This window comes from Oryza sativa, chromosome 1 (genome assembly GCF_034140825.1).
Source record: "Oryza sativa Japonica Group chromosome 1, ASM3414082v1".
Lineage (NCBI taxonomy): Eukaryota > Viridiplantae > Streptophyta > Magnoliopsida > Poales > Poaceae > Oryza > Oryza sativa.
The window spans coordinates 31,960,917-31,978,001 of NC_089035.1; the positions used below are offsets into that span (position 1 = coordinate 31,960,917).

The 17,085-nt window shown below is 45.8% G+C and overlaps 4 protein-coding genes across 4 annotated transcripts; 3 read left to right on the forward strand and 1 right to left on the reverse strand.

Annotated features, from left to right (window-relative positions):
• Nucleotides 1–1,724: 1,724 nt before the first annotated feature.
• LOC4325554 (probable hexosyltransferase MUCI70) lies at nucleotides 1,725–4,704 on the forward strand. Its single transcript, XM_015769035.3, has 6 exons — nucleotides 1,725–2,056; nucleotides 2,578–2,804; nucleotides 2,893–3,069; nucleotides 3,167–3,322; nucleotides 3,692–3,968; nucleotides 4,106–4,704. Exons 1-6 carry the CDS (start codon nucleotides 1,741–1,743, stop codon nucleotides 4,360–4,362), a joined length of 1,410 nt encoding a protein of 469 aa, XP_015624521.2. The 5' UTR covers nucleotides 1,725–1,740; the 3' UTR covers nucleotides 4,363–4,704.
• Nucleotides 4,705–6,228: 1,524 nt separating this feature from the next.
• LOC4325555 (large ribosomal subunit protein uL13c) lies at nucleotides 6,229–8,573 on the forward strand. The gene is made up of 4 exons (XM_015767553.3): nucleotides 6,229–6,548; nucleotides 7,110–7,295; nucleotides 7,577–7,747; nucleotides 8,221–8,573. The coding sequence occupies exons 1-4, from the start codon at nucleotides 6,324–6,326 to the stop codon at nucleotides 8,338–8,340; spliced, it is 702 nt and encodes a 233-aa protein (XP_015623039.1). The 5' UTR covers nucleotides 6,229–6,323; the 3' UTR covers nucleotides 8,341–8,573.
• A 1,011-nt stretch (nucleotides 8,574–9,584) lies between these two features.
• LOC4325556 (heat stress transcription factor A-4b-like) lies at nucleotides 9,585–11,902 on the forward strand. Its single transcript, NM_001397728.1, has 2 exons — nucleotides 9,585–9,977; nucleotides 10,560–11,902. The coding sequence occupies exons 1-2, from the start codon at nucleotides 9,765–9,767 to the stop codon at nucleotides 11,667–11,669; spliced, it is 1,323 nt and encodes a 440-aa protein (NP_001384657.1). The 5' UTR covers nucleotides 9,585–9,764; the 3' UTR covers nucleotides 11,670–11,902.
• Nucleotides 11,903–12,617: 715 nt separating this feature from the next.
• On the reverse strand, nucleotides 12,618–16,716 carry LOC4324621 (probable alpha,alpha-trehalose-phosphate synthase [UDP-forming] 7). Its single transcript, XM_015792066.2, has 3 exons — nucleotides 14,388–16,716; nucleotides 13,676–13,949; nucleotides 12,618–13,446 (listed from the first exon to the last, which is right to left on the reverse strand). Exons 1-3 carry the CDS (start codon nucleotides 16,472–16,474, stop codon nucleotides 13,066–13,068), a joined length of 2,742 nt encoding a protein of 913 aa, XP_015647552.1. The 5' UTR covers nucleotides 16,475–16,716; the 3' UTR covers nucleotides 12,618–13,065.
• Between the last annotated feature and the right edge of the window lie 369 nt (nucleotides 16,717–17,085).

A 17,085-nucleotide genomic window follows, 5' to 3' on the forward strand; every position in this document is an offset into this window, starting at 1 on the left:
CTCTTAAGGTAAGAGGATCGTCTATTTTTATAGATAGACCTCTTAAGGTAAGTCAATAGACCTCTTAAGAGGATCGTTTATAATCTATTTTTATAGATAAGACCTCTTAAGGTAAGAGGATCGTCTATTTTTATAGATAGACCTCTTAAGGTAAGTCAATAGACCTCTTAAGGTAAGTCTATTTATATAATGGTCCGCACGCAAAACTAAGTCTACACTTAAAACTAAGTCTATTTTTATATATAGACCTCTTAAGGTATTTTTATAGACAGACCTCTTAAGTAAGGGGGTCGCATGTATAGTTGGGTCTCTTAAGAGGATCGTCTATTTTTTATAGATAGACCTCTTAAGGTAAGAGGATCGTCTATTTTTATAGATAGACCTATTAAGGTAAGTCTATTTATATAGACGTAAGTAACTTTATAGACATACCTCTTAAGTAAGGGGGTCGCACGTATAGTCGGGTCTGTTAAGAGGATCCGCTAAAGTCTGAGTTACCTCGTCTTTTCTCTCCTCTTTTCTCTTCTCATCACTTCAAAATTTTTCATTTTTATCATCTCTCACTTTCTCTCCTAAATATTTTATCTTTATCCTCTCCTCTAGCAGGCGGCGGCGGTGAGAGGGGCACACGTTGATGGTAGCGGGCGACAGCAAGTGCAGCGGCTGCAGACGGCACCTCTGGCGAGGGGGTAGGTGGCGACGGGCTAGGTCCCGCAACGGCCGGCGGTGGGTGACAAGGGGATGGTGGGAGGCTTGGGCTTGGCTCGTGGTGGATGGCAGTGGGCGACAGGTGGCTTGGGCTTCCTAAGGGCGGGCTCGACCCACAACTACTGACGGCGGGTGCCTCGGTGGCCGAATCCACCTCCGCCGATCTCGTGACGGCGCGATCCGTCGGCGTCGGCGCTGTGACCGTCAGATCCGCGTCGCCGTCGTCGGGATTACTAGGGTTTTGATTTTTTTTAAGATATCTTTTTTTACTTTTATATATGGATGATATAAGCACCCGCGCATGAAAATTATCATAGACCACTTGGGACGGACGGTCCGTCTTTTACATGTGAAAATAGGTTTTGGTCTGCCTGGAAAAACTCTTCCTGTACCAGTGAGTGATTCTAAAGCTTATGATGTGTAGGGAACGGAATAAGTACGGCTGCAATTTTGAAGTAGCAGAGATGCTAAAGTAGTAGAGATGACGTCGGGCTTCACTTTGATGCTAAAAAAAACCCTTACCAAAAAGTGGTAATTTGCCAAAATTTTAGTAGGATTTCTTATATAGTTACCAAAAATTAGCAACAAACTAAATGTAGCCACTTTTTTTGGGTAACTTTACTAAAATTTGATAAGATTAAAAATGGTATCAAAGTGAACAGGCCCGTCATGTAAGAGAGGAAGGAGGGAAGGATAGCTATGGGAGAAGGGAAGACATACGGTGTGAAGGGGATGGAAGCATTACGAGTACAATTTTAAGTAGCAGAGATCCTAAAGTATTATTAGCTCATCCCAAAAATGTTCATATCGAATGAACGAATCATGTGCACCGCTTTCATCTCTCCGTACGATTAGCCAGGCCCAGACACCCAGGAGATGTCGAAAGGCCTATATGGGCCAGATGATGTGTCCAGGGCTCAGGCACATGTCCACGGTCCACCACAAGCGAGGCCCAACTCAGAGTGACACGAGTTCGAGCCCACAGAGTAAATGCCCAACCCACCACTTCCCCCACCAATCGCTTCTCCCCCGATGCCGTCGTCGACGATCCGGAGCATCTCCATCACAGCATCCGACGACGACGCCGCCGCGGCGGGGGCGCCGTCGGCGGCCCCCCGGCGGGCCCGAGCCGCCCGGCGGAAGGCGGCGCGCGGCCTGGGGCAGCGGGCCGTGCGGCTGGTGGCGCGGTGGTGGCCCGTCCTCCTGCTCCTCCCGGCCGTCGCGCTGCTCCTCTTCGAGGCCTCGCGTCTCCGCGGCGCCTCCCCCGACGGGCCATCCCCGCACGTATCCAGCTCCAGCCTCGGCCGGCTCGACCCGACCACCCGCCTCGTCCATGGCGTGCGCGAGCGTGAGTGCTTCTCTCTCTCCCCTGTTACGATCTGAGTGTAGGCTTTCCCCCGAATTCCTCTAGTGGTTCCCAACTTCCAGTGAGGATTTGCTACGAGTTTGAGAAATTGGTAATGTGGGTCGCTGGGTGCTATGTTGCATAACGTATTGAGCTTATGTTGGCAGTCTTTACTACTGTTTTTGCACAATTCATTAGATATATCGTGGCAGTTGACATTTGGACTCAACATTTTAGATCTTGCGCACTGAGAAAGTATGCGATCGTTCTTAATTCCTGCACTACAAATGTCTGGAACTTCATTAGTCAAGGCAAATCACATGTCCAAAGGGAATTAGTCATAACTCATAACAGATCAGAGAGCAATCGCATTTCAAATAAGTTTACCTACTAGCTGTTAGTACCTTTTATTATTCTTTTTATTCAGTAAGTTTCTCTTGGTTTAGCAAATCCATCATTTTGACTCAGCAACTCATTTATAAACTAACAATGACATGGTTATTTTGTCTGTGTGATGTCGACAGCTTGCTTGAACTTCCTTAGTCCCAGAAGTATAGAAGATTTGGTATTTCCTGGAGGTACAAAACTTGATTCTGTGGTCAAGAGGATTATATACAAATCTGATGACAACGACTATGATACATACCACTCTGAGGCAAACTCAACGTATTTGCTGCAACATGCTGAGGCTACCAGGTTCAATCTGTTCACAGGATTTCAGACACTTCCTGAGAGAGAGGAGAGCTTCAAGGTTCTAATGCTGGCTAACCTGCATTACTTTGCTGTTAAAAAAACTTTTTTCTGTAAATATATTTAATTTGTTTCCCCTACTTCTCCAGGTGAATGAAACTGTTAATGTGCACTGTGGTTTCTACAGTGACAATGGTGGTTTCAAAATTTCTGACATTGACATGAGATATATGAGATCTTGTAAAGTTGTGGTATCTACTTGTGCGTTTGGTGGTGGGGATGATCTATATCAGCCTATTGGAATGGTCAATTCTTCAATTGGAAAGGTATTATCATGCAATATTTTCTGAAGTGCAGATCTTTGTAAATCATCACATTTGAAGATTTCTCTTTGTGGATTTGAATGATCTTGTGGTTAAGCAGGTCTGCTATGTTGCTTTCTGGGATGAGGTCACACTATCAACTCAGGAATCTGAAGGAAAAGTAGTCGATGGCAATGGAATGATAGGAAGGTGGCGCATAATTGTTGTCAGGAGCCTCCCATTTGTTGATCAACGGTTAAATGGAAAGATACCAAAGGTATAATATAAATATTTCATAGTCTATTATTTATGGACTTGTGGGTGTCATGGCCTTCTAAAATGTGCCTTTGATTCTTGTTCTCTTGCTGTCTTAAGATTTCATAGAGAGACACGGCCATAAGTTAAATTTGCTACTATTGCCATGAGTTTTGCCTGTCAAGTATATTTTTAAGGATAGCACAAACAGTATATATATATATATATATATATATATATATATATATATATATATATATATATATATATATATATATATATATATATATATATATATATATATATATATATATATATATATATATATATATATATATATATATATATATATATTTCTGATAGTAATATTCATACCATTTCTTTTTGGCAGATGTTGACTCATCGCCTTTTCCCAGAGGCAAGATACTCTATATGGGTGGACTCCAAATACCAATTCCGAAGGGATCCAATAGGTGTGCTTGAAGCACTTCTTTGGAGAACAAATTCTACCTTTGCTATTTCTGAACATGGAGCACGGAGTAACATCTATGATGAGGGTAAAGCTATTGTTCAAAAGCACAAGGCTACTCCAGAAGAAGTAGAAGTTCAATTAACTCAGTATCGTAAAGATGGGATGCCAGATGAAAAAAGATTACATGGGTTAAAAGGTTAGTGCTTGATTGTAAAGAATGGAATGAAGTGTTGCCTACTTTGCATATTGCATATACGGAACCAGTTCTGTAATTTCCATAGCTAATGTGTTAAGCATGGTTGATATGATCAATATATCTGTTATATTTTTCAGCTTTATCTGAAGCTTCAGTCATTGTGAGGGAGCTGGCCCCAGTGACGAACCACTTCATGTGTGCCTGGTTCAATGAAGTTGTTCGCTTCACATCTCGAGACCAACTCAGTTTTCCGTACGTCTTGTGGCGCCTAAACATGCCAGGAATCAACATGTTTACTGTATGCACTCGGAGGGATCTTGTGAACAGTTTGGGTCACACAAGAAAAGTAAAACCTCTTCTTACTCAGACCAATTCAGAGTCATCTGCCATGTGAAGCCTTTTTCTGGTTTATCTGCTGACAATCAACTAACCGTTGATTTATATTGTTCTGATCTGCCACACCCTTCGGTCCACAGTTTTGTTGTAAATTATTCATTCATTATTCCTCAAAAATCGTCACGGTCTCTATGTACAAGGACTTGCACCATTCACCAGATAGATACACGTTAAGAGGCAAACTATCCTACCTTGATGGTACCTGTAAAGTTCTCTTTCATTTGGTGCAAAGGAACAATATTGACCCTTTATATTTGCTATATACGAATGTGTAACATATGAATTTGTGATGCACCCGGTGCTGCAATCTTATCAATGAAAATGATATCATCTTCTGTCCTTTGCACCGTAGGAAAACATGGACACCAATTCTCCAATGATCTTACCTTTTCAGTTATCTTTATTTGTCGCCAGAAACATAGCCTAATTTTGGGTATATGATCCTATATCACCTGTAGTGCTGACTTGCTTGTGTGTGTGGACAATTTAACATGGGGCAATTACTCATTTGACCCTATTTTGATGTCTAACTATCAATTTGACCTTACTTTTCTAGGTTTGCTCATTTGACCATGCTTTTTAAAATTGAAGATCAGAGATGACCCTATTTTGTGAAGGGTAGATAACGGTGTTAACTAAGAGGGAAATTGTCCGTTTTGCCCCTGCTCATTTACCATATTATATCAAAGTTTTTTCTTCATCGGGACTTTTTAAATATTTGCAATGATTTTCATGGCTTTTACAGATCTGAGACAGATTTGTCTTCAATTTAACAGAATTTTACACAAATTTGACAGCATATTGTCCAACAGCAAAGCATATTGTCCAACAGCAAATCAGATCCAAATCCAACAATAAATTCGTATCCAAATCCATCAACAAATCCAACCACAAGTTATCCTCCGTCTCTCGTTCCACACGACGCACGACGGCAGCCGGCGGCGCCGCCCCTCCGCGCGGCAACAGCCGGCGCTGCTGCCCCTCCTCCACCCTCCGTGCGGCAGCAGCCCCGCCGCCGCTCAATCTCTCCGCTTCGAGCACGGCAGCCGCCGCCGCCGCCGCTCCCTCCTCCTGCGCGCCGACGCCGCTACTCCTTCCCTCCTCGCGCGGCCGCCGCCGCCGCTCGCCGCTCCCTCTCCTTCCTCGCGCGGCCGCCACTCCCTCTCCCTCCTCGCGCGGCCAACGCCGCCGCCGCTCCCTCTCCTTCCTCGCGCGGCCGCCACTCCCTCTCCCTCTACGCGCGGCCAACGCCGCCACCGCCGCCGCTCCCTCTCCCTCCTCGCGCGGCCGCCGCTACCGCTCCCTCTACGCGCGGCCAACGCCGCCGCCGCCGCCGCCGCTCCCTCTCCCTCCTCGCGCGGCCGCCGCCACCGCTCCCTCGATGCGCCGCCAACGCCGCCGCCGCCTCTCCCTCCAGCCCGGTCGGCGGCAGCTCTCCCCGTCACCGGCGAGGTGGGGATTGGGACGAAGAGCTGGGGAATGGAATGGGAATCCTAGGGTTAATTTGTAACACGGGGGTATTTTGGTCACTTTAGGGTAGTATTTTTTTTTTCTTTTTTCTAAGTGATGTTCTACCGGTGAAAGCAAAACAGGTCAAATGGAAACTTCAATTTCAAATAACAGGGTCAAATAAACAAACCTAAAAAAATAAGATCAATTTAGTAGTTGGCCTTTAAAATAGGGTTAAATAAGCAATTATCCCATTTAACATATCGGAATTTCTACGCGTTTCTCTAGCTTTGATGCATCTGTGGGCTGCAAAGCCCAGCTAAGCAAAAGGCCCATCTCTTCCTCTTCCCCTTCTGGCTCCCTCTCCCCCCCTATCCCCTTCTTATCCGCTCTGCTCTCTCCACCTCGCCTCCCCGAAACGAAATGGCAGTGGCGTTCCACTGAACCAGGCCAAGCCAGACGGACAAGACTTCGCCGCAGCCGCGTCCTCCTCACCGCGCCGCCGTCGCAATGGCTACGGCCATCGCAGCCTCCGCGTTCCTCTCCTCCGCCTTCGCCAGGGACAGGCCGCTCCCCCGCCAGCGGCGCGCGGCGAGGCCCGCGACCCGCCGCGCCGCCGCGGGGGGCCTGTCGGTGCGGTGCGAGCAGAGCGAGAAGCAGAAGAGGCAGCCGCTCTCCGCGCTCGTCCCCCGCGAGCAGCGATTCATGTTCGAAGGCGACGAGCTCTGCGGCCCCGTACTAACCCTCACCTCTCTTTCTCTCTCCCGTATACATTCTTCTCTTTCTCAGTTCAGAAAATGAATAGTAATGCTACATTCCTTGGATAAAGGGAAATTTTACCGTGATTTAGGATTGCCGCTTATTTAGGAAAGCTCAAGATTAGTCCCATTCATTTCTAAATCCGTAAGTCACTTCATCTTGCTCTATTGGGTCAAATCCTTTCTTTACATGAATAATGTTAGGGAAAATACACAATGTTTTTACATGTTACTATACCGTATAGACCACCATCTTATTTTATTTAAAGTTATCTAGTTGTAATTTATTACGAAAGAGGATTCCATAAAATGAACTGAAAATAACATGGAGGGAACGTTGGTCTTTCTGAATTGGTCGCTAACATTGTGTTGTATTACTCAACAGTGTTCGCACCTACATGACTACCATATCTTTTTATCTGTGGATGTTTAGGTTTGTGAAGTTAGAATTCAGTACGGATACCATTCTTGTGTTCTTTCTCTCTTTTCTGTGCAACCTGTTCTGTGTAGTGATCGGACCAAGGAATTTAATTTGCAGGACATATGGAACACAACATGGTACCCTAAGGCTGCAGATCATGTAACTACTGAGAAGACATGGTATGTTGTTGATGCAACAGACAAGATTCTAGGTAGGCTTGCATCCACCATTGCAGTACACATCAGAGGAAAGAATGAGGCCACATACACTCCAAGTGTGGACATGGGGGCTTTTGTTGTTGTGGTATGTATGTTTCTTGAAATTAATTTATAAAGTTAAATAGTGCACACAATAAGATCCTCTGTAGTCCCACAAAAGGAAAAGAGGTTTAGCAGCACATACAAATAAGCACCAAAAGGTATCTGGAAGCTGAGGTCCACCTGAAGGCATTTTGAAGCTGATTTCATGTATATATATTTATGTTACTGTGTGCTTTTAATACTAATGCATCTCTGAAGAGTAATTGCTACGCATATACTATTGTAAGTTCCTGAACTACCATGCTGAACTCTATGTTCACATAGGTTAATGCAGAGAAGGTTGCTGTTTCTGGCAAAAAGCGGTCACAGAAGCTCTACAGGAGGCACTCTGGACGGCCTGGTGGAATGAAAGAAGAAACTTTTGATCAGCTTCAGAAAAGGATTCCGGAGAGAATTATTGAACATGCAGTGCGTGGCATGCTTCCTAAGGGCAGAGTAAGACATCATCTCTTAGAGCTCTTATCTAGTCAGTTTCATCAAGTCTTTTTGACCTTAAGTCAGCCTACCTGGGTATACATATGCTCTTATCCTTATTTTTGGTCAATTTCTAATACATATCTGAAAATGGGTATCCTCGTTCTGTTCCATTATACTTCATTATTGTGTATAATTCCCCAACTTTATATACCCTGTTCATGGAAATATTCGCTCTAATTGAATGCCGAAACGGCGTGGGCTAACGAAGTACTAGATGTATTCTCCCAAAACTCCTATGTTGCCTGTAAGACATCTTATGATTGCCTAAAGCCTTTTACTTATGCCTAAGTTCATTTATAAAAAAAAAAAACGTTTACTATGTCAACCTCTCAAGTTCTCATATGTTAGTGACACTGACACATGTAATCCGACCAACTACAGCGGTTGTACGTGCTCTATGTAGCCTTCTCAACATTTTGAACATTTTGCAGCTGGGAAGAAGACTGTTTACCCACCTCAAGGTGTACAAGGGAGCAGAACATCCCCATGAGGCTCAAAAACCTGTTCCACTGCCTATCAAGGATAAAAGAATACAGAAGTCTGAGAAGTAGATAATTCCTGTGGAGACTAAGAAAGACACAACAATCTCACGTAAATTCCTCCCCTCGAGATTTTGTCCAATCTTTGGAATGTGATGCATCTGTCTGTTTGGGGAATGGAGTGTAAAATTTTTTGTAATTTACTTCCTCCAAAAGTTTGTGTTTCTAAGTCATAGTTCTTGTTGATTACATATCATGTACCTAATACCGTACGATTTTAAGCAATCCGATATTTCCATATCCAATTGAGTAGTGCAATTTTGACCTGAGATGAGCTTGATGTGTCATTGTTTGGGGGCAAAAGTGTTCTCTTTTTTCAATGGGCATCAGGTGTTTCTAAATTCTCTTAATAGTTGATGTAGATCTGTTAATTAATTGCACGTCCGTGTTTATCTTCCATATAACGAAAAAGTTGACAGTACCAATCGTGTGCTCAAGTAACACCTATTGTACCATGTACTCATTCTGTAAAAAAAAAGCCAATTTAGATGAAGATCTGATACCACCTAAAAATAATGATTAGGAGGTTATCCAGATTTATATTAGGTGGTATCAAATTTTCATCTACGGGGTTGTTTAGATCCAGAGGTGTAAAGTTTCGACGTATCACATCGGATATTATATAGAGTGTCGCATAGGGTGTTCGGTTACTAATAAAAAAAACTAATTACAGAATCCGTCAGTAAATCGTGAGATAAATTTATTAAGTCTAATTAATCCATCAATAACAAATGTTTACTGTAGCACAATATTGCTAAATTATGGAGCAATTAGGCTTAAAAGATCCATCTCGTAAATTAGTCGCAATATGTAAAATTAGTTATTTTAGCCTATATTTAATACTTCATGTAGGTGTTCAAACGTTTGATGTTACAGAATAAAAAATTTTAAGGTGGAATCTAAACAGGTAGTTTTTTCAAGGAAGAAAGTAATTGCGAGAACATAGATTGAAGTTCAATTGAACAGAGGCGGCATGGCAGTGAGATGAGTAGATCCCGGAGTGGCCGGGTCGTCGCCTATAAAATTCAGCGAGATTCATTCGAGAGCGCGTCACTGCTTACCTAACCCCACCCAATCACCCCAACCGAACCCCGCACGGCGCACCGGACGCCGTCGCGTCCGGTCGCTCGTCCTCCGCGACCCCACCTGAACAACTGAAGAACTCATCATCCGTCATCCCTCCCCCTCCCGCCAGTTACCCTCCAGTACCATCCTCCGCCCGCCTCGTCTTAAAACGCCTTCTGGAAAATTCCGCCAATCCGAGAGGGATTTTTCCTCGCAACCAACCAAACCAACCAAACCCCCAACCAAGCGAGCAAGCCGCCTTCGCCGGGGGGGCCCCCACCCTGACGGCAACCCTAGCCCTCCGATCACCGGCGCTGAGACTGATCCCGCCGCCGTAGGAGGAGGAGGAGGAGGTGGTGGTGGTGGTGGTGATGGAGGGGGGCGGCGGGGGCGGGTCGCTGCCGCCGTTCCTGAGCAAGACGTACGAGATGGTGGACGACCCGTCGACGGACGCGGTGGTGGGGTGGACGCCCGCCGGCACCAGCTTCGTCGTCGCCAACCAGCCCGAGTTCTGCCGGGATCTGCTCCCCAAGTACTTCAAGCACAACAACTTCTCCAGCTTCGTGCGACAGCTCAACACCTATGTAAGGGAGCTCGCCTCTTAACCTCATGTGTGCCTTTCTGTCTTCCTCTGCTCTGCCGCTGATGCTTGAATTGGGGCTTGGTCGTAATGCGCGCCCGCCGGGACCTATGGGCTGGGTAGGAATGCCGGATTTGTTAGAATTGGGCGAGTCCTTTGCTGTAATTACTCCTGTTTAGGATTTATTACTTTCAGCACAAAATATTTTATAAGTTTTCGTTGATTGCTAGTATAGCATATTCTGTTCATTTTAGGATTTTAAGACAGTACTTGTGAATAACCAAGGTCAACTCTTGTTCTACCAAGAAAATTCAAGTAGCTTATTGCAATGTTATTGTCTTCTCCATCCGGTTGAAGTTGTACAAAAATGTTTGATAATGGTGAGTGAGGTTGAAATAGATGTGTGTTCACATCAATGTCAAAGCTCCAAACTGTTTTAGAATTGAAGCAAGCTATCCGGTACAGTTCATTCCTTGTGGTGGCAGTGCATAGTTTTTTTTAGCCTTGATCATGTATGATTTTTTTTCCCCTTTTGGCTGCTTGAGTTATGCTATTTTAATGAGGATCCCCTTTTGTTCTCATTTAGGGCTTTAGGAAAGTAGATCCAGAACAATGGGAATTTGCAAATGAGGATTTCATAAAAGGACAGCGGCACCGGTTGAAAAATATACATAGACGCAAACCTATATTCAGCCATTCATCACACAGTCAGGGTGCTGGACCATTAACAGATAATGAAAGGAAAGACTATGAGGAAGAAATCGAGAGGCTCAAATCCGATAATGCAGCACTGTCCTCAGAGCTTCAAAATAATACGTTGAAGAAACTTAATATGGAGAAACGAATGCAGGCTTTGGAAGAGAAGCTATTTGTTGTGGAAGATCAGCAGAGGAGTCTGATATCATACGTCAGAGAGATTGTAAAGGCACCAGGATTTCTTTCTAGCTTTGTACAGCAACAAGATCATCACAGGAAGAAGAGGAGACTGCCAATACCAATCTCCTTCCATGAGGATGCAAATACTCAGGAGAACCAGATCATGCCTTGTGACTTGACCAACTCACCAGCTCAGACATTTTACAGAGAATCATTTGACAAGATGGAATCATCCTTGAACTCATTAGAAAATTTCCTTCGAGAAGCAAGTGAAGAATTTGGTAATGATATTTCATATGATGATGGTGTCCCAGGCCCTTCTTCAACTGTTGTTCTCACAGAGCTCCATTCACCTGGTGAAAGTGATCCCCGTGTTTCATCACCTCCAACAAGGATGCGTACTTCGTCAGCTGGTGCAGGAGATTCGCACTCCTCTCGTGATGTAGCAGAGTCTACCAGCTGTGCAGAAAGTCCTCCTATTCCTCAAATGCATTCTCGTGTAGATACACGAGCGAAGGTTTCTGAAATAGATGTTAATTCAGAACCTGCTGTTACAGAAACTGGTCCATCAAGAGATCAACCTGCTGAAGAGCCTCCTGCTGTCACACCTGGTGCAAACGATGGCTTCTGGCAGCAGTTTCTTACCGAGCAGCCTGGATCATCAGATGCACATCAGGAGGCTCAATCAGAACGGCGAGATGGAGGAAACAAGGTGGATGAGATGAAATCAGGAGATCGACAACATCTTTGGTGGGGCAAAAGGAACGTTGAGCAGATAACAGAAAAACTTGGACTTCTCACCTCAACGGAGAAAACCTGACATAATTTTGTTTTTCTTTTTGTAGATGAAAAACTATTAATTCAGGAACGCTGACATTGGTGCCTTCCTCAGTGAGATATGTTGACTAACATCTATTTCGCAGTGTACCGTATTTTTTCCATCATGTACCGTAATGTATCATAGTGCCATACATTCATCTTTGGTCCATTGACACTTTCTGATATCATTGTGCGTGATTTCTAAAATATTCTCAAGTTTGGTTAAATGTTACAGATTCTATTTATGCTTGATTGTTTGCTACAATACATTGTGTCAAGTGCACATGAGGATAGGGTCTTCGTTTTTTCGCTCTTCGTATTATGTCCCATATTTGTCCTAATTGCCTGTGGTCCGCCGCCTTCGTTGAACCGGATTATGTGTGCCTCTGTTTGTCCTTGAGCTGCTTTCTGTCTCGACATATCCGCCTATCGCCTCTACAACACAAAGCCTCCCTGATGCCTTGTGGTAGCTACGATATGTGCTCAGTTTGTGCCTTTGTTGGCTTAATTTCGTAGGTAAATCGGAGCAAATTTAAAGGCCTTTTGAGAGATCATCTTTTAAGATCACTCACACATGATCTGAGAGGCTGGTGAAAGTGATCCTAAGTTCTGTACCTGATCTGAAAGGCTGAAACTGAATGTTTACCTGCACTGTGGACCAGGTGGTACTACGAAATTACGAATGGACCTACACAAACACTGCCATCAGGATGTCCGCGTACCCACCGGCCACCACCCACATACATGTGTTTTGAAGCAGTAGCACTTCGTCTTTCAAAAGCGTTGCACAACACGGGTTACTTTTTTTCGAATAAGACACAACACGGGTTACTGCGTGTGCAATGCTATGTTCAGTATAAGCATTTCCGAACAGAACAAAAATAAAGGGCAAACCATGGAGGCCTGGAGTAGCGCTATGAGTTAAGGTCTTAAGATGCCGTAACGAGGCTAATCAAACAACGAGCACAAACTTCATTCACATTTGCTACTACCTCAAGAGTACAAAAAAAGAATGCACCGCGTTACGCGTTAATGCGGGGGGATCACATCATCACAAGCTGCACGTGGAAACTTTCTCATGTGCAAGCCATACATACATTCACTTGCCTTCCGTGAAGCTTTCCATTTTACTTGATATGGAAAAAGTTAAAACAGAAACGTGCAAAGAAAAGTGAAGTCAGCTATGGACATATGGACCTACTTTTCCAGCACAAGATTGTATTGGCTTTTGCCCCCAGTGGAGAATCGAGCACTCCACGGTATTAACTTCACACTGGAGCATTCGTAGGGCCTGGTGTTAGTCATTCTTTGAGTACCCAGCTTTCACATTCATCAAAAATTGTATAGAGATGGTTGAATTAATCATGACAATCTGCAGATATAAGCAACCTTGACTACTATCCTCCGATCAGTTTATCACTGGGCGTTTGTTCATCATCAATATCAACTGAGGAGACAGACACGGCCAGTTCATCAAACTCATCGGTAAGATCAGTCTCAGGTTCTGGTTCAGTAGCATCTGCCAGTGCGCTCAGCATGGTGACCACTTCAAACGTATCATCCAGGTAAAATTTGGCCTTGCTTGGTTTTTGTCCCACAGTGCATGCAAACAATGATGTGTTTGTAGCAACCATACCCTTTTTAATGGTATCAGCAATGTTTTCAAACATGTCCTCATCCGACCTGTCATCACCAATGCATAATACAAAGTCAGCCTGCTTTCCTCTCTCCTTCATTGAGACGAGTATCTTCTCAGCTACTACTCCCTTGCTTACTCCCTGCAGTATTAACATAACGAAAACAAAAGAAATAAATGTTCAGTATGCAGCAAAGTTATCTGGGACAGAAATGAGGACACATAGTAATGGAACAAATTTAGTTTATGGAGAAATTAAAATAAAATATAAAATGTGCCCTCTATGATCGAGACAAAAATTCGTTCAGAGATATTTAGAAATAGAATATAAGTTGAGAAAGGTATTTGAGAAATTAAACAGATGAACTAACCTGAGGTTTGACTTCAACAATGAACTGGCCACTTTTGACAGAAACAGGTTCATTTGCTAATACACTTTCCAGATGATCAAGTAACTCCTTTGCCTGGGAGGATCCAAATCCTGGGTCAGCATCCTGGTGATGCCACACCAAAGCACTTTCCTTAGGATCAATGTAAGATCCATCAGTTGCTTCTGTATACAGATTCATCACTGGCTTGGCCATTTCCATCCACCCGAAGTCAGAGGTCTGGGTACATGTTTGCCACTCTTCGTCTCTAGTCCACCTGCATATGATTGAAGACAGCACATTTCATTATTCTGCATTCCTGAGACAGTGTAACTAAAAATTTCCATGCCCACTGAGCTCTTCAAGTTGAGCTGGAGTTATGATTTGTATCTTCCAATATGAGGAAACTATCAAGACAAAATCATCAGGTGCAATGGAAATCCAATAACATCAACAATAGGCATGGTAAGACAGACAAAGCAAGGTATAACCACACTTTTCACACAATCCATAGATATATTATTAAGGGTGTATTCTTATCTTTTTGTATTCTGCCTCTCTCTTAATCATCAAACTAGCATGAACAGCATTTCTTTCAAGATCAGAACATAAATTGCATCGTTTATCCTTACAATCCATGCTAGTAAGAAACACTCACTCTTATTCCCACCATTTGCACTAAGGACGAAAAAAATGTCAAAATGAAATATCATACCTTAAGAAGTAACCATGCTCTGCTGCAATGCCCAGATCTGGACAAGAGGAAAACCATTCTCCCAATTTGTCCCTGCGTCTCCCACTGACAAGAAAAACTTTGTTCCTCCTATCTGAGCACAGGGTATTGATGATCCTCAAAACTTCCGCACTAGGTGTCCTACTGATGGAAGTCTGTGGCACCAGTGTTCCATCATAATCAAGAAATATAGCCCTACTCTCTGACCGCTCATAAGCCATAACAATTGAATCCATGTTAAGCTTTGTGAAATGGGGATCTAAGGCCACCACCCTAAAACCAAACCCCAACCCGATGCCCCAACATGTCCTCCTGAAGTGGTCCTTGCAAGCCCTCTCCAAATCTTGGATGAAACTTTTCGACCAATAAGCAACATCGTGGGTGCTGACATAACGGTAATGTTTCTCATGCCTTAGGTGTTTCTCCTGTTCCGACATTGATATGGCCTCATTCAGTGCCTCTGCGGTTGCCTCTATATTCCATGGGTTAACCCGGATAGCACCACTCAGAGATGGTGAGCACCCAATGAATTCTGATACCACCAGCATGCTCTTCTTTGGTCCATTCACTTCTGATGTGGAGTCAGACCCCTGCCTACAGACAATATATTCATATGGTGTCAAGTTCATCCCATCCCTCACAGCAGTCACCACCACACATTCTGCTATTGTGTAGTAGGCAATCTTCTCCACACTTGACACATCACGGTCAATGAAGACAACAGGGCTGTATCCTGACTGGCCAAACTCTCCATTAATCCTCTTGCAGCTCTCATGAATCTCAGCCTGGATGGCTTCAAGATCCTTACCCTTTCCACGGGCCGGATTAGCAATTTGCACCAACACTGCCCGCCCCTGCCACTTGGGATGTGTCCTCAACATATTCTCGAAGGCAAGAAGCTTCAAGTTGATACCCTTGAAGATATCCATGTCATCCACACCGAGCAACACAGTCTTCCCCTCAAATTGCTGCTGCAGCTCGGAGACCCTCCATTCCCTGTCGGGCAAGCTCAGAACCGTCTTCAATTGACCCATATGAACTCCCACTGGCATGATTTTGATCCCAACGGTACGCCCAAAGTAATCCAACCCAATGTATCCACGCTTTGACTGGTATTCAATTCCCAGCATCCTACTACAACAAGAGAGGAAATGTCTGGCATAGTCAAAAGTGTGGAATCCAATAAGGTCACAATTGAGCAGCGCCTTTAGGATCTCCTCGCGAACAGGGAGGGTCCGGTAGATCTCCGACGAGGGGAAGGGGCTGTGGAGGAAGAAGCCGATGCGCAGGCGGTTGAAGCGGCGGCGAAGGAAGGTGGGCAGCGCCATGAGATGGTAGTCGTGAACCCATACGTAGTCGTCTTCTGGGTTGATGACCTCCACGACCTTCTCGAAGAAGAACTTGTTCGCGAGCACGTAGGCCTCCCACGCGCCGCGGTCGAAGTGGCCACTGCCGGATGAGGATGAGGGGGAGGAGGAGGAGGAGGAGGAGGAGGAGGGACTCGGGGATGCGGAGGAGGAGAAAGGGAGCATGTAGTGGAACAGAGGCCATAGGTGGCGCTTGCAGAAGCGGTGGTAAAACCGTTCGTTGAGGGGGTCGGGGAGGAACACCGGAGCACATCGGAAGCGATCGAGCAGCGCCTGGGAGACCTCTTCCTGGTCGGCGACGGGGATTTCGGCGCGGAGGGAACCGACGAAGAACACCTCCATCTCATCGGGAATGCCGTCGCGGAGCTGGAGGAGCAGCGAGTCGTCGTCCCATGAGAAGGACCACCCGCGGCCGTCGGGACGGCGGCGTGCGACGACGGGCAGCTGGTTGGAGACCACTATGACTCGATCCCCCGCCACCGACGAGGGCACGTCGGAGGCGACGCTGTTCGTCGCCGCGTGCTCCGAGTCGTCCTCCCCGTCCAGCTCCGACAGCGTCCCGGGCACCGTCATCACCCGCGACATCCGCTTCAGCCCGAACGACCCCGACCTCCGCCTCCCGCCGCCGCCGCCTCCCGGGCCCAACGCCGCGAAGTTCCCCTCCGCGAGATCGAGAAGGTTGGTGTACGACCGCGACATCATGGCTGAAACGAGTACCCGAAAGCTTCCCCTCTCGATCGGAACCCTAGCCTCCCTTCGATCCGCGGAGGAAATGGAGGTTTTTACCAAACCCTAGAGAGGAGTTGGTGCTGGTGCTGGTGCTGGTGCCCGCTTTGATGTGATCTGAAAGAGAGACAGACGGCGAGCCGAGCCGAGGCGAGCGAGAGGGAGGGAGAGAGGGGTGGTGGGTTTTCGAGTCTCGAATCGAAATGGGAAATGCAACTGGAGGCGAGAGGTTGGGGAGGAGACGCCCGTATATTCTCCAGGGTTGGGCTCCGCCTCCCGTGGACGCTCTGCCCACTGACAGAGATGGGCCCCGAATTGTCGGTGTGAGCGGGCCTTGGTGGACCTGGTCCAGGGACGAGGACGCGTCGGGCAGAGAGGATAAGGTTGCGGTTTGCCCCCCCCCTCCGATGCCAGCTGGCGTCACGCGCCCCACCTTCTTTTGCGGGGCCCACGTCATGAACGGCTCGGATGAGGGTTCTTCCCGGCTGCGCGTGCTGGATGGACGGACAGGATTCGACCGCTGCCCCGCGCCTGGTTCATGGGGGCCATCGGCTGTTCTGAAAACAGTTGGGAATTCTAACTGTTCC